At 40.0% G+C, this 17,633-nt stretch overlaps 1 protein-coding gene and 1 long non-coding RNA gene across 2 annotated transcripts in view; both read left to right on the forward strand.

Annotated features, from left to right (window-relative positions):
* LOC134754528 (uncharacterized) overlaps positions 1 to 17,633 on the forward strand; it is a 153,680-nt gene that overhangs the window by 62,960 nt on the left and 73,087 nt on the right. The window lies entirely within an intron of this gene.
* Positions 1 to 17,633, forward strand: part of LOC134754468 (membrane-bound transcription factor site-1 protease) — a 42,712-nt gene that overhangs the window by 689 nt on the left and 24,390 nt on the right. The window contains exons 2-6 of the mRNA XM_063690801.1: positions 4,747 to 4,926; positions 7,011 to 7,097; positions 9,556 to 9,649; positions 15,910 to 16,130; positions 16,618 to 16,758. Coding sequence (XP_063546871.1) covers positions 4,747 to 4,926; positions 7,011 to 7,097; positions 9,556 to 9,649; positions 15,910 to 16,130; positions 16,618 to 16,758 — 723 coding nt within the window. The remainder of the gene's footprint in view (positions 1 to 4,746; positions 4,927 to 7,010; positions 7,098 to 9,555; positions 9,650 to 15,909; positions 16,131 to 16,617; positions 16,759 to 17,633) is intronic.

Raw genomic sequence — 17,633 nt, forward strand, 5'->3', positions numbered from 1 at the left:
CGGTAAGCCCAAGGAGGCTTGTGTTATGGGTACTCAGACAACGATATATATAATATATAAATACTTAAATACATAGAAAACACCCATGACTCAGGAACAAATATCTGTGCTCATCACACAAATAAATGCCCTTACCGGGATTCAAACCCAGGACCATTGGCTTCACAGGCAGGGTCACTTACCCACCCACTAGGCCAGACCGGTCGTCAAAAGTTTATTTCCTTATTTTGGTGTTGATATTACCCCTACCTGTTTGAAGCAAATTGGTTCAACCCATTAATTCTATCATGCAGCAAGCTGGAAAAGTGCATACCAACTTATTCCATTCATAAAGTTTTGCAGTCGTGTACAGTCACAGGTTATATAATAGTGTGCAGTCAGCATCAAATAGAAATGGACATCCCAAGTGGCCCAACATGCAACAATGCCTTGTTACAAGAATCTTTAAATACATGAGATTAAATTAACATTTCTAAAATATTATTGGCAAATAAATCACATTATATACTTATTTTTTGTGTAAATGAGATTATTTATTGGATTAGATCCATACTAATATTATAAATGCGAAAGTCTGCCTGTCTGTCTGTCTTTCTGCCTGTGTGTTCCCTCTTCACGCTTAAGCCGCTGAACCGATTTAGATGAAATTTGGCATAGAGATAGGATGAGTCCCTGAGAAGGACATAGGATAGTTTTTATCTCGAAAATCATCCCTTAAGAAAGTAAAAAGCGGGGTGGAATTGAGATAAGTAACAAAGTGCCTGCTAATTTGTGTGCATAATATGCTCAAATTGAATTGCTATGAGAATTTTTCCAGGCGCTATACTTACTTTAGCTGCTGTTACTAAGTCCACGCAGACGAAGTCGCGGGCAAAAGCTAGTAGAAAATAAAACTGTGTAATAGTTATTTGTTATACTGGGGGTAGAGTTGTTCTTTTTAATCCTCATGCTAATATTGATACCTGAGCAAGCGAAAGATTCCAAAATTGCACCATGAGTGTAGCAAGAGGTTTGAAAAATGGAATCTTGAGAATTGCGAGGGTTTCAAGGCATGACGGTTAAACAAACTTTGCTACCAATTGAGAGACAAAATTAATCACAACACCAACACAAGGTAAATACTAACTGTAAGACAAATCAAATCCAGATGAATGGTATTAAATATTTATCATTCAATTATGATATTGAATGATAAATAAATTCCACCAGCCAACATGAGGTAACAAGTTATAACTTTTTCCCCTCACTAGCTCGGAAAGCCGTCTATTATCCTTTAAAACAAGCGGGGAAAAACGCATTTTATCCACTAGTGGGGAAAGCAATTTGACCTTGGATGGAGCGTGTTTAAGTAGCTTGACAGATAACAAAACGTAAAACGCTCATGATAATGGTTCGTTCGATATTAATTATCATTAAATAAATGGTTTGAGAATCTAATAAAAAATACCAAATTTAGCTTTATTTAATAATTTTAAGTCATAAACCTTCAAATTCCATAAGAAACGTTAGATTTTTTGTAATGATGTTAAATATAATTCTGAACGCACAAGTTGAGTCGATGCAATTTCAAAACGCATCGTTGACATTTCATACGTCAGAACAGAAATGTCAACATTGTCAACAAAATTTTTACTGTTCTTCTCACCGACTCACGTAAAAATTAGAATTTCTATTGTTTTCTGTTATAATATCGTAAAAAAATTAGTGATTCAAGTGATGAAGATGATCTAACGCCTGTGGATGTTGCACTTTCCTCGCTATAGTGAGGGGAAAAGTTTTGTGTTACACACGGGTGCAAATGTATTTTACTTCTCGTGTGTTGAAACACTCGCTACGCTCAGGATTCTATTTTAGAACCACTCGCTTCGCTCGTGGTTCAACTATAGAATCCTTTCGCTTGCTCATGTTTCAATTCCACACTCGCGGGTAAAATACAACTTTGCACCCTTGTATAACAAATAACTATACCTCTTTTGTGGATAACTACATATATATCACCAGTTTTGAAGAATAAAAACAGGGTTGATAAAAATCATGATTTTTTTATAAATAAATCATAATAATCCGATTAATTTGATTTAAATCGGATTTATTTGATTAAAATCAGATTTTTTTTATTTTTTCATTTTCTCGTCTTTTTTGATTAATTAAATAGCCAGTTCAGTTATATAATAAAACGAAAACAACGTATTTTAATTAAATTTATTAAAATCAACAATTTTAAAAGTTTTAAAAAGTTCGAAATAAACCCACACAGCATCTTTTTTTTTGTATTTACTCTTTCACTAGATGACCGGGCGAAAAGCGAAATGCGTCTCGTGTTTTAGTTTCGTGGAATCCTGGAACTGTTTCGGTACCATGCGTCTCGTATTATAGTTTCGGGGTTTCCTCGAAACTGTTACGCTATCACTCGGTTGCACATGTGTGCGTGCCGTAGTGGTCCGGGGAATTCCCTTAACAATTTTGGGCCGATTTGGTTTTAGTAAAAATTTAATGATTTAAATCAATGTTTTTTTTTTCAAAATCGCTTGATTAAAATCACGATTTAAATCACTGATTTAAATCAAGTGATTTAAATCATATCAACCCTGAATAAAAAGAGCCTTTACCAGCCAGTAAAAAATAAAAAAATAAAAAGCCTTTTATTTATTAGGGTAACAATATAAAATAAATATAAAATATTTGCAAACTTATCTAGGATTAAACCTAATTTATATGTAAAAAATAAAAAAATCACCAGAATCCTTTCATGAGGCATAGGCACAGAATAACTAATGCATAGGCCTCTTCCAGAATTTTCCACCTCTCTATAGATCTTGGGCCTTCCATACCTAGTTGGCCCCCACCACCTTAACTGTGTTGTCAGCCCAACATGCCAATGGCTGTCTTCTTTTTCTTTTCCCGTCTGGACCTTTCCAGGCTGTTGCTTGTAAGGTCCATCTCTCATCATCTCAAATAGTTATTTGTTTTACAAGGGGGCAAAGTTGGTTTTCAACCCCTCCTCCTGTTGAAACATATTCACCACACCAAAATGCTAATTGTTAAACATTACAAATTTAATCCAAATTAACATTATTAAATACATATCATTCAAAACCATCACTTATAAACCATAGTTTTATTTCATGAGTAACTATCGCGGTAACCAAAGACAATATCATCAGCATCACCGGCCCGTACACCCGTGCCGTTGACGGAAAAATTATGTCACGTTACAAAGAGTATGATTCCAATTAGTATTATCGTAATAGTTTATCATTTGTCAACCTCTTTAAGTTAATAACAAAACTTCCGTGAGACAGACATATTAAACTGCGGGCTGCGGCCCGCAGTCTGCGCCGGTCCGTCACCGTCAACGCAAGCTCCGGATGATACTCCTCAGTACGGAGTGAAACATGTCGAGCGTTTTTCGACTTAAAATACGTGAGTGACCCGTTATTAATATATTTAATATCTCTTTAAGTTAACTGATATACCGTACCGGCCAATAATATATCACCTCCATGTTTTTACGGTATAACTTTTTTTTTATATTTGTGAGTGACTTCTATTTACTTTAGGTAGTCTAGTAGTATTCCTTTGTACTGGCGATGAGAAAAATTGGTCTCATGTAATGGTTTTTTCATAGACTAGAGGTTTTTTAGTAATATGCTGAGTATCCTAATGTAATTCACTGTACTTCATTGCAATATTCATCGTATATTTGTATAAAATGACTAGTAAAATATGAAATCTAAAAACTAACCTATATTATTTACTCTATACAAGCTCATACAAAAACACTCAAAGGTAATATATTATTGGCCGGTACCGTACTATTTCTTACTTGACAATCAGTACAGAAACGTCTGACTTTCATCTTATTGTCACTCAACTAAATAATTGATTATTAGATTTATTAGTTAATTAAATAATACATATTTTTGATTTTTAACAGTGAATTTTACGTAAGAATAAGCATCGTATTTTCTACGCGTCAATAGGTAAGTTATCTAAATTTGTAATGTTGTAAAAAAACTCCCTGTATGTTAAATTACGTCAATTTTGCGTCAACGGCATGAAATGTACGGACGGACCCTGAGGGCCTACCGCGAACCACGTTCGACGTGTTGCCTCCCTGTCACACTTACATACGAATTTACAAGTGCGACAGAGAGGCAACACGTCGAACGTGTTTCGCGGTAGGCCCTCTGATCATCACTTAAAAGTCAATTTTACCTAGCCAGCATGAGGAAACAACTCAAAATTTGCATCAAATGACTTTGCCACTTGTGTGGATACAATGCAACTTTCTCTTTAGGTTTTGCCCTCTTAAAGAGGGTCTTTACGAACTGGCGGTCTAGCATAAGTTGCGTTCTCGCGCGCGTCTCTCCATACATCTAGCGCGACTTCAAGTATGGACTCGCGCGTGAGAACGCAACTTATGCTAGACCGCCTGGTGTGGTTAAAACAAATTTTTGAATTTTATATCTTATCCCTAGGCATAGAGGCCTGCCACCTGAATAAGTACTTATTTATTACTTTTTCAAGTTAAATCTATATATATTGTTATTAATTGTAGTTTTCAATGTTAAGTAATTTATTTAATGTGTTTTTGTAAACTTTACAAAGTAACTCTTTTCTTAAATTGCATAAATAAAAGGAGGTTTTAGTTATTGTTTTTTTTTACCTATAAGTCGTACCTATAGCCATAAGCACTCTTTAATGTATGTAAGAAAAAATATATTGAGAGGTGTGTGTTTTCAGGTGTTTAACTGGACTATTACCCAGAGGAACAACCCAGCCAAAGAGTACCCCAGCGACTTTGACGTGATATTATTGGAGGAAGGAGACAGACGCGCTCTCGACGCGCTGCGCGACCATCCCGCAGTGCGGCGAGTCACTGCCCAGAGACAGGTGCAGAGGACCATCAAATATGTGCGAGAGGTATGGCTAGTATTGTATTGTAAAATTTGATGCTTCCATTTTATTTAATTATAAATTCTTTACAGGAGTATGTTAACTGTTATATAATTGTTTATTGGCACGAGTTCTCATACGCACATTGAACGCATAACGAGCTAAGTACCTATTTATTCTGCTAGATTTTAGAATCTTTCATCACACTTGCTCGAAAAAGATCTTATTTCATGCAGGTGTATTGAAGGGAAAATGCCTATATTGTTCCCGCGGGAGTTATAGATTGTGAAAAAAAAAGCTATAACCCTTTTTTTTGTTTTTTTTTTGATCAAAAACTAAGTAGTAAAGTCCTACTCACGCTTGACTGCACATTTCTAATAGGTTTTCCTGTAATCTTTAGGTAAAGATCTATTTAGTGTATTTTTTCCAAAGTTTTAGACCCAGTAGTTTCGGAGATAAAGGGCGGGAATGGTAATTTTTTGCCTATTTTCTTGAATAACTTTTAAGCTGTTTATCCTAAAATTATTTAAAAAATATTTGAGATCCTCATAATGAGCTCTTTCATTTGATATGTAACACAATATAGTTTGGAATTTTTTTTTTTTTTTTAATTTTCTCATTTACCCCCCAAAAGTGGCCCCTCTGTTTAAAATTAATTTGTTTACGTTACAAATCCGTCTTTGGGTCACAAACTTACATTTGTGTACCAAATTTCAACTTAATTGGTCCAGTAGTTTCGGAGAAAATAGGCTATGACGGACGGACAGACAGACAGACGCACGAGTGAACCTATAAGGGTTCCGTTTTTTCCTTTTGAGGTACGGAACCCTAAAAAAAATTGTTAAAATTTGTGTAATGTACGGAACCCTTGGAACGCGAGTCCGACTCGCACTTGGCCGGTTTTTTAATTAAGTCACTAATTCATGACTAAGACCTAATGACGAAACTCCAAGAGTTTGTTAACAAATGCTTAAGGCAAATCCTGCGTATCTTTTGGCCTAACTGGATCACAAACGCTCACTTATGGAGAATAACCAGACAAACACCCGTACACAAGGAAAACCAGACGCGGAAAAGGCATGTGGTTGGGCATATCCTCAGGAAACCGGCAAGCGGAAACATGGTCGCCCTAAATTTACTTGGCGCCGTTCTGTGGAGCAAGAGCTGGGTGTATTGGGGATGGGGTGGGAGGAGGTTACCCAAGCTGCCCGGGACCGGACTCAGTGGAGGAATATGATTCGAGCCCTACAGCCCAGTAGAGGATGACAGGATGAAAAGAAGAAGAAGATTAATTCATATGAACCAAGTAGGTTAGAAGTAAAATACTTTGTTTAAACTCTTAATACTTTTAAAATACTGGCGTTTATAATTTAATATTTTTGTTTATGTTAATTTAGTTAATTTAATAGCCGTTAAAAATATTTTTACACAATTTTCAATCGTGGCTGAATGCCGAAGGTCTGTGCGTTCGATGCCTAACCTGTCAAGAAATGACAATATGGCGGACGAATGTTTGAAATGTCATCGTGTTTAATATTATTTTGCTTTAAACTTAGTTTTTTCTTCGGAAGAGTAATGAAAAACATTGTGTGTAACTCCGGGAGTAAGAATATTGTAAACTCGACTCTTTAATTCACTCCAGCGTGCGGCTGTCGTGAATTATACACCTTCTTTGCAAAATCTCGCTTACCCCCCTCGTTGCACAATGTACTGTAACTGCTAGTGTAAAAAAACAAATTAAAGCCTTTTCCTAGCTATTAAGTATATAATGTTTGCTTATTTAATAAAGAACAATCACAAATTGAACAAGTGGTAAAGAAGCAATCACATGTTTTACAACTGATAAAGTACCTACCGGAAACACCTGTTGTTTGTTTATGCAATAGTACTTGTTTATATAGGTGATGACGATAGCGTGATGCACTTTAACCATATTTCGATCATAGACCAACAATACAGTACTCTGCAATTACAATATTTGAAAGGTTAGTTTCAAATTTCTATGAAAATGGTATGACGTGTGTGGTACGAGTACCTTGAACTTTGTCACGTTAAAATAGGTTCAGAGTTTGCTCCGTCGAAGTATACTCAGTATGTTTGTATTGTTTTAGGAGGAGTGTGGACCCGCCGGCTGCCTCTACGCCGGCTGGCGCAGCCACCGCGCGCGCGCGCTCCGTTCGCTGCGGCTACCACGGGAGGTGCGACTCTTAAACAATTAACATAGAAACAAAAATCTTTTCTAGGAAAATGCACGTCTTATGCATTTGTGAAAACCAAATGTATGATTGAATGATAACAGAAAATAATAATAACATTACAGTAGTGAGTAGTGGCTCTATCATCTATTGATCAGCTATTGACCTCTCAAACCCTCAAGGCTCTGCCAATTGTATAGTTAAGTAATCAAAAATAAATAAATCAGTACCTACATTTATCGAAACAGTTTCAATTTCACGAGAATCGGTTGAGAAATGCGTCCAGTACAGAACAGCTGGATGGAACACAAAACTATTTGTGACCTTCACTCACCCTTCACTTCACTTCACTTGACATTAAAGGTACACGAAAGAACTTGAAAAACTATATGGATATGGAAATTGAACACTGAGCATATTTGGTTTCATTCGATTCGTATTTCGTTGTCAGCCATAAGGCTCTAGCCTCCTGAGTCCCAGGACAAAAATATAATAGTAAGTGAAACTGTGGACCAAACGGAAGTAAATTTTTGGCAAAAATTTCATTTTTGGTACAAGCTTTTATCGCTGTCTGTACTTTTCTTTCCACAGGTAACTAATACTCATCGAGACAATTCTAGAAACCCCAAACAATTAGGTTTCGTTGTTTTATCACAGAGTTCCTATGGCCGCCTACAGTCTCCATCATCAGATCAGCTCGATGGTACCATAATATTGCATTGTCACCCGACTTACATATGTATGCAAATTTTCAGCTTCATTGGAAGTCGGGAAGTGGGTCGAACACTTGCAAGATTTGACTCGTACATACAGCTGTGTGCAATATAAAAGCAGTCAATAGGAAAATGAAAATTAGGGGAACACTATAACTTTAGATCAATTATAATGGAACTTTTTTTATAATTCTTCTGCATTACTTGACATTGTTTCAAAATTAACTGTAACCTTTACTTAAATAATAATGAGTATTAAAAAAAATATCATGAAAATCGTCTCTTTTATTACCTCGCGCAAATTCTTATAAAAGCGTAACATCCTACGAAAAAAATACAATTGACATAGACATAGACATACTTTATTGGTAATAAGATATTACAGGTCACTTATTGTGTACTATAATTGTAATTTAGTATCTTGCCTATGATGAAAACATTTATTATATAATAAGTGGTGTAACATGAATATAAAACTAACTAAAATTAAAATAACTAAAGATAAAAATTAAAAATACCTATCAAAATATTGTGCCCTTGATAGGCCCATAACGCAGGCAGCGTTCCCGCGCTGGATTGCGATTGCAATCTTGCCTATTAATTCCAATCAAAGCATCTAAACTAGTGTTGTGGATTTAAGCTTTGAGGCGTAAACTACAAAACTTGAGTCGCGACTGCTGAGCCGTGAAGCCTCGAACCTTAAAGCCTCGGAACCTTAACGACTCGAACTAAGAGTTCGTGTTGCTGCTTACGAGCAAAGAAACCTCGAGTCTTTTGGCCTCAAGCTTTAAAGCCTCCTAAGCTTTGAAGGTTTAAGTCTGTAAGGTTTATGCAGTAAAGGTTTGGAGCAAAAAGTAAAAGCTTTTAACAAATAACATCAACCTATGCTATAGGGTAGGGTGAAATTTAATATGTTTTTGTGAAATAGAGAAAAACAGAAAAAGATAATTATGACTTATCGCGTTTTTGGAGTTCCGTATAGTCAACTAGGAACCCTTATAGTTTCGCCATGTCTGTCCGTTCGTTTGTCTGTCAGTCCGCGGGTTAGCTCAGTGACTAGTACTAGAAAGTTGAAACTTGGTATGAATAGGTATGTGTTGTATTTAAAATGTGAACACGCTGACAAAGGGTGCTCGAGCAAAAACAAAAAAAAACTTCGGTACCTCTATCACATGAATCGGGGTGAATTGACACACACCTTAGTTCAGGGGCTTGAGCTTAAGTTAAAAAGCTAGAGTTCCCTATGAGGCCCGAGTCTTAAAGACTTCATTTTGACAAGTCATAAAAAGTTTGAGTCGTTATTTTCTAAACCGCTTTGTGAGCAAACCTTTAACGCTCTAGCTTTCAAAGCTTGAGCCTTAAAGGTTCGCGAGTCGTTAAGGTTCAAAAGTCTGTCTGGTTTGTCATGGGCGGCACGGCACTGTCATCATTACGTGGGGCTATTTCTATAATTGACCTGCATCCCTCGAGCCAGTCCGGCCGGCAGTAAAGGCACAAGTTGGTTATCAGCCGCGTTGTGCTCCTTCCATCCTTTGTGTTGTAAAGTCTGATATCCTTAGCCATTTGTTAATTTGCTTTTTTTAAATAAAATAAAAACAACCTAAACTTTCTACTTCCGAAAAAACTTTATTCACTGCTTTCATTGATGCTATCTCGTAGTCACATTATTAATATTTAATTACAAATCGAATCAACCTTTTGGCTAAGACGTTTAAAAAGGTGTTTTAAAATGCTGCTTTGATTTTCAGAATGGATTCACCTCCAGGAAACTCCTGCGAACCGTGCCGCGACAAATAACATCCGTACTGAAGGCTGATTTACTCTGGTCTCTCGGTGTTACTGGTAAGTTTGTTTTAAAATGCCGCTTTGATATTCAGAATGGATTCACCTCCAGGAAACTCCTGCGAACCGTGCCGCGACAAATAACATCCGTACTGAAGGCTGATTTACTCTGGTCTCTCGGTGTTACTGGTAAGTTTGTTTTAAAATGCCGCTTTGATATTCAGAATGGATTCACCTCCAGGAAACTCCTGCGAACCGTGCCGCGACAAATAACATCCGTACTGAAGGCTGATTTACTCTGGTCTCTCGGTGTTACTGGTAAGTTTGTTTTAAAATGCCGCTTTGATATTCAGAATGGATTCACCTCCAGGAAACTCCTGCGAACCGTGCCGCGACAAATAACATCCGTACTGAAGGCTGATTTACTCTGGTCTCTCGGTGTTACTGGTAAGTTTGTTTTAAAATGCCGCTTTGATATTCAGAATGGATTCACCTCCAGGAAACTCCTGCGAACCGTGCCGCGACAAATAACATCCGTACTGAAGGCTGATTTACTCTGGTCTCTCGGTGTTACTGGTAAGTTTGTTTTAAAATGCCGCTTTGATATTCAGAATGGATTCACCTCCAGGAAACTCCTGCGAACCGTGCCGCGACAAATAACATCCGTACTGAAGGCTGATTTACTCTGGTCTCTCGGTGTTACTGGTAAGTTTGTTTTAAAATGCCGCTTTGATATTCAGAATGGATTCACCTCCAGGAAACTCCTGCGAACCGTGCCGCGACAAATAACATCCGTACTGAAGGCTGATTTACTCTGGTCTCTCGGTGTTACTGGTAAGTTTGTTTTAAAATGCCGCTTTGATATTCAGAATGGATTCACCTCCAGGAAACTCCTGCGAACCGTGCCGCGACAAATAACATCCGTACTGAAGGCTGATTTACTCTGGTCTCTCGGTGTTACTGGTAAGTTTGTTTTAAAATGCCGCTTTGATATTCAGAATGGATTCACCTCCAGGAAACTCCTGCGAACCGTGCCGCGACAAATAACATCCGTACTGAAGGCTGATTTACTCTGGTCTCTCGGTGTTACTGGTAAGTTTGTTTTAAAATGCCGCTTTGATATTCAGAATGGATTCACCTCCAGGAAACTCCTGCGAACCGTGCCGCGACAAATAACATCCGTACTGAAGGCTGATTTACTCTGGTCTCTCGGTGTTACTGGTAAGTTTGTTTTAAAATGCCGCTTTGATATTCAGAATGGATTCACCTCCAGGAAACTCCTGCGAACCGTGCCGCGACAAATAACATCCGTACTGAAGGCTGATTTACTCTGGTCTCTCGGTGTTACTGGTAAGTTTGTTTTAAAATGCCGCTTTGATATTCAGAATGGATTCACCTCCAGGAAACTCCTGCGAACCGTGCCGCGACAAATAACATCCGTACTGAAGGCTGATTTACTCTGGTCTCTCGGTGTTACTGGTAAGTTTGTTTTAAAATGCCGCTTTGATATTCAGAATGGATTCACCTCCAGGAAACTCCTGCGAACCGTGCCGCGACAAATAACATCCGTACTGAAGGCTGATTTACTCTGGTCTCTCGGTGTTACTGGTAAGTTTGTTTTAAAATGCCGCTTTGATATTCAGAATGGATTCACCTCCAGGAAACTCCTGCGAACCGTGCCGCGACAAATAACATCCGTACTGAAGGCTGATTTACTCTGGTCTCTCGGTGTTACTGGTAAGTTTGTTTTAAAATGCCGCTTTGATATTCAGAATGGATTCACCTCCAGGAAACTCCTGCGAACCGTGCCGCGACAAATAACATCCGTACTGAAGGCTGATTTACTCTGGTCTCTCGGTGTTACTGGTAAGTTTGTTTTAAAATGCCGCTTTGATATTCAGAATGGATTCACCTCCAGGAAACTCCTGCGAACCGTGCCGCGACAAATAACATCCGTACTGAAGGCTGATTTACTCTGGTCTCTCGGTGTTACTGGTAAGTTTGTTTTAAAATGCCGCTTTGATATTCAGAATGGATTCACCTCCAGGAAACTCCTGCGAACCGTGCCGCGACAAATAACATCCGTACTGAAGGCTGATTTACTCTGGTCTCTCGGTGTTACTGGTAAGTTTGTTTTAAAATGCCGCTTTGATATTCAGAATGGATTCACCTCCAGGAAACTCCTGCGAACCGTGCCGCGACAAATAACATCCGTACTGAAGGCTGATTTACTCTGGTCTCTCGGTGTTACTGGTAAGTTTGTTTTAAAATGCCGCTTTGATATTCAGAATGGATTCACCTCCAGGAAACTCCTGCGAACCGTGCCGCGACAAATAACATCCGTACTGAAGGCTGATTTACTCTGGTCTCTCGGTGTTACTGGTAAGTTTGTTTTAAAATGCCGCTTTGATATTCAGAATGGATTCACCTCCAGGAAACTCCTGCGAACCGTGCCGCGACAAATAACATCCGTACTGAAGGCTGATTTACTCTGGTCTCTCGGTGTTACTGGTAAGTTTGTTTTAAAATGCCGCTTTGATATTCAGAATGGATTCACCTCCAGGAAACTCCTGCGAACCGTGCCGCGACAAATAACATCCGTACTGAAGGCTGATTTACTCTGGTCTCTCGGTGTTACTGGTAAGTTTGTTTTAAAATGCCGCTTTGATATTCAGAATGGATTCACCTCCAGGAAACTCCTGCGAACCGTGCCGCGACAAATAACATCCGTACTGAAGGCTGATTTACTCTGGTCTCTCGGTGTTACTGGTAAGTTTGTTTTAAAATGCCGCTTTGATATTCAGAATGGATTCACCTCCAGGAAACTCCTGCGAACCGTGCCGCGACAAATAACATCCGTACTGAAGGCTGATTTACTCTGGTCTCTCGGTGTTACTGGTAAGTTTGTTTTAAAATGCCGCTTTGATATTCAGAATGGATTCACCTCCAGGAAACTCCTGCGAACCGTGCCGCGACAAATAACATCCGTACTGAAGGCTGATTTACTCTGGTCTCTCGGTGTTACTGGTAAGTTTGTTTTAAAATGCCGCTTTGATATTCAGAATGGATTCACCTCCAGGAAACTCCTGCGAACCGTGCCGCGACAAATAACATCCGTACTGAAGGCTGATTTACTCTGGTCTCTCGGTGTTACTGGTAAGTTTGTTTTAAAATGCCGCTTTGATATTCAGAATGGATTCACCTCCAGGAAACTCCTGCGAACCGTGCCGCGACAAATAACATCCGTACTGAAGGCTGATTTACTCTGGTCTCTCGGTGTTACTGGTAAGTTTGTTTTAAAATGCCGCTTTGATATTCAGAATGGATTCACCTCCAGGAAACTCCTGCGAACCGTGCCGCGACAAATAACATCCGTACTGAAGGCTGATTTACTCTGGTCTCTCGGTGTTACTGGTAAGTTTGTTTTAAAATGCCGCTTTGATATTCAGAATGGATTCACCTCCAGGAAACTCCTGCGAACCGTGCCGCGACAAATAACATCCGTACTGAAGGCTGATTTACTCTGGTCTCTCGGTGTTACTGGTAAGTTTGTTTTAAAATGCCGCTTTGATATTCAGAATGGATTCACCTCCAGGAAACTCCTGCGAACCGTGCCGCGACAAATAACATCCGTACTGAAGGCTGATTTACTCTGGTCTCTCGGTGTTACTGGTAAGTTTGTTTTAAAATGCCGCTTTGATATTCAGAATGGATTCACCTCCAGGAAACTCCTGCGAACCGTGCCGCGACAAATAACATCCGTACTGAAGGCTGATTTACTCTGGTCTCTCGGTGTTACTGGTAAGTTTGTTTTAAAATGCCGCTTTGATATTCAGAATGGATTCACCTCCAGGAAACTCCTGCGAACCGTGCCGCGACAAATAACATCCGTACTGAAGGCTGATTTACTCTGGTCTCTCGGTGTTACTGGTAAGTTTGTTTTAAAATGCCGCTTTGATATTCAGAATGGATTCACCTCCAGGAAACTCCTGCGAACCGTGCCGCGACAAATAACATCCGTACTGAAGGCTGATTTACTCTGGTCTCTCGGTGTTACTGGTAAGTTTGTTTTAAAATGCCGCTTTGATATTCAGAATGGATTCACCTCCAGGAAACTCCTGCGAACCGTGCCGCGACAAATAACATCCGTACTGAAGGCTGATTTACTCTGGTCTCTCGGTGTTACTGGTAAGTTTGTTTTAAAATGCCGCTTTGATATTCAGAATGGATTCACCTCCAGGAAACTCCTGCGAACCGTGCCGCGACAAATAACATCCGTACTGAAGGCTGATTTACTCTGGTCTCTCGGTGTTACTGGTAAGTTTGTTTTAAAATGCCGCTTTGATATTCAGAATGGATTCACCTCCAGGAAACTCCTGCGAACCGTGCCGCGACAAATAACATCCGTACTGAAGGCTGATTTACTCTGGTCTCTCGGTGTTACTGGTAAGTTTGTTTTAAAATGCCGCTTTGATATTCAGAATGGATTCACCTCCAGGAAACTCCTGCGAACCGTGCCGCGACAAATAACATCCGTACTGAAGGCTGATTTACTCTGGTCTCTCGGTGTTACTGGTAAGTTTGTTTTAAAATGCCGCTTTGATATTCAGAATGGATTCACCTCCAGGAAACTCCTGCGAACCGTGCCGCGACAAATAACATCCGTACTGAAGGCTGATTTACTCTGGTCTCTCGGTGTTACTGGTAAGTTTGTTTTAAAATGCCGCTTTGATATTCAGAATGGATTCACCTCCAGGAAACTCCTGCGAACCGTGCCGCGACAAATAACATCCGTACTGAAGGCTGATTTACTCTGGTCTCTCGGTGTTACTGGTAAGTTTGTTTTAAAATGCCGCTTTGATATTCAGAATGGATTCACCTCCAGGAAACTCCTGCGAACCGTGCCGCGACAAATAACATCCGTACTGAAGGCTGATTTACTCTGGTCTCTCGGTGTTACTGGTAAGTTTGTTTTAAAATGCCGCTTTGATATTCAGAATGGATTCACCTCCAGGAAACTCCTGCAAACCGTGCCGCGACAAATAACATCCGTACTGAAGGCTGATTTACTCTGGTCTCTCGGTGTTACTGGTAAGTTTGTTTTAAAATGCCGCTTTGATATTCAGAATGGATTCACCTCCAGGAAACTCCTGCGAACCGTGCCGCGACAAATAACATCCGTACTGAAGGCTGATTTACTCTGGTCTCTCGGTGTTACTGGTAAGTTTGTTTTAAAATGCCGCTTTGATATTCAGAATGGATTCACCTCCAGGAAACTCCTGCGAACCGTGCCGCGACAAATAACATCCGTACTGAAGGCTGATTTACTCTGGTCTCTCGGTGTTACTGGTAAGTTTGTTTTAAAATGCCGCTTTGATATTCAGAATGGATTCACCTCCAGGAAACTCCTGCGAACCGTGCCGCGACAAATAACATCCGTACTGAAGGCTGATTTACTCTGGTCTCTCGGTGTTACTGGTAAGTTTGTTTTAAAATGCCGCTTTGATATTCAGAATGGATTCACCTCCAGGAAACTCCTGCGAACCGTGCCGCGACAAATAACATCCGTACTGAAGGCTGATTTACTCTGGTCTCTCGGTGTTACTGGTAAGTTTGTTTTAAAATGCCGCTTTGATATTCAGAATGGATTCACCTCCAGGAAACTCCTGCGAACCGTGCCGCGACAAATAACATCCGTACTGAAGGCTGATTTACTCTGGTCTCTCGGTGTTACTGGTAAGTTTGTTTTAAAATGCCGCTTTGATATTCAGAATTACGGCCCAAAGAATCTGGAATTTTCTGGACTCAACGGGCATTAGTAACGGACTTTAAAGGGCCGTCACAATAGATCACTGCTTGGTCGACGTGACACTCACAGGCCCACAACACCCCAACAATAAATAAAATAAATTCAGAATGGATCAAATTTTTAAAACCTAAAGCTTCAAGTTTCGTCACATTGCATCGTGCCCCCTTTGGTGCCTCACACATTCCCGCCCCTTCCTATGCGAGAGGATCCAGAGTGTGATGCGCACGGCGCAGGCGCCCTGCTGCACCAAAGACTTCAAAAAATAGCTTAAAGTAGACTAATCAGTTTAACTTAAGGCCACTTCACCATCCCATTAATCCGGGGTTAACCCGCTAAAGTCAAACTGTACTGGTAACCACGGTAACTCCAGATTTAACCGGTAAACCCCGGGGTAGTGAATGGTGCAGTGGGCCTTAGCAGTGATGAACTATGAAACCACCCGTACAATAAAAATTAGGGAACGTTTTAATGGTGACAGACGGCTTGGTAAATGCAACTGCTATGCCTACAGGTGAGGGCATAAAGGTGGCCGTATTCGACACGGGGCTGGCGCGCCACCACCCGCACTTCGGGCGCGTGCGCGAGCGCACGGACTGGACGGGCGAGAACACGCTCGACGACGCGCTCGGCCACGGCACCTTCGTGGCCGGAGTAATAGCGTCGCGCGCCGACTGCCTGGGCTTTGCGCCCGACGCGGACCTGCACATATTCAGGGTGTTCACCGATAACCAGGTACTGTTTAAATGTGCGGTTTTTTAAATAAAATAACGGGCGAAAAGACGCTGGACGACGCGCTCGGCCACGACACCTTTGTGGCCGGCGTCATCGATGCGCGCGCTGACTGCCTCTGTTCACCGACTGTAGTAAGTACTGATGTAGTTAGTAACGTACACTTTTAATAAATAAACTGATGGAATCTAAAGAGTGGAGACTATAGGTACCCACAAAACAATCTTTATAATTCTCTTCTTCCTGGAATATAAACGTCAAAATCTGGCAAACCAATTTGTCAGTAGAAAAACGCACGAAATTAAAAATTTGTATCGGAGATAGATCATTCGGTCCCACATTTTACAAATTTGCTACCTTTTTTTTTAGACTAAATTAGTTTGCCAGACTATAACAAGAAGATGGATCAGGAAGGCATAACATAATCAAGCGTATTATAGAATAATCTGTTACTTATCCAAATAACTATAGTGGTCATTGAATATTGCAGGTATCATACACGTCGTGGTTCCTGGACGCGTTCAACTACGCGATCATGCGCAAGATCGACGTCCTGAACCTCAGCATCGGCGGCCCCGACTTCATGGACCATCCCTTCGTGGACAAAGTGTGGGAGCTCAGTGCTAACAAGGTGAGACATTGTACTGACTAAACTATTTTACGGTAATTTAAACGTTTTACCGGTCTAAACTTATCGCGGTTATCTGACTTGGCGGAAGCAATTTAATTGATGATGTACAGTCGAGTTCATAAATATGTACATATTTTCACCTCATTGCAATGGATTAAGGTGAAGAAATGTATACATATTTATGAACTCGACTGTACACTTGGCAGTAAGGAATCTGTGAAATATCAGTATCGCTTAGAGTTATGCGTGCTCTATCACTGAAAAGATCTCTCCATACTAGTACAATCTTATTACTAATGTACTAGTTCGGTCTTTTAGTACAGTACGAGTAGTACATCGAGAGAAACTGAGCATCTATACATATAATAAAGCGGAATAATAAATAATGTAACGGAATGGTTTGTGCGACTGAAATTTTGTAAAGTAGTACGATTGAAATTTATTTTTGTGTAATATCTTGACATTTAATTTTCTGTGATATTTTGGTGGGAGTGTATATATTGTTCGTCTCTTATTTTACTTGCAAATAAATATTGTAAATATTGCATGCCTTCTCTGGTAGAACATAAGACACGCTTCTTTTAAATGTTTATCTCCTTATGTAATACAACTAATGTTCTTGCAATAAATTATTGATTGATTGATTGATACATTTTGTTATCTCTCTTACTCCTGTGCAGTTGCAACGGAGTGACTGCTAATATGCTTTCTCGCTCGTATTAGCCGAGAGCCGTTTGGTCGTCTTCGCACGCGCTCGGCGTTGGTCAGTTCGGATGCTTTGCTGTCAGTGTCACTCCTCACTCCCGTTCATTAGGGAATAGTTCAGTCTAGTACAGTGGAGGGAATTGCGTCTTTTTGACTTTAGTACATGTACT

This window comes from Cydia strobilella, chromosome Z (assembly GCF_947568885.1).
Source record: "Cydia strobilella chromosome Z, ilCydStro3.1, whole genome shotgun sequence".
Lineage (NCBI taxonomy): Eukaryota > Metazoa > Arthropoda > Insecta > Lepidoptera > Tortricidae > Cydia > Cydia strobilella.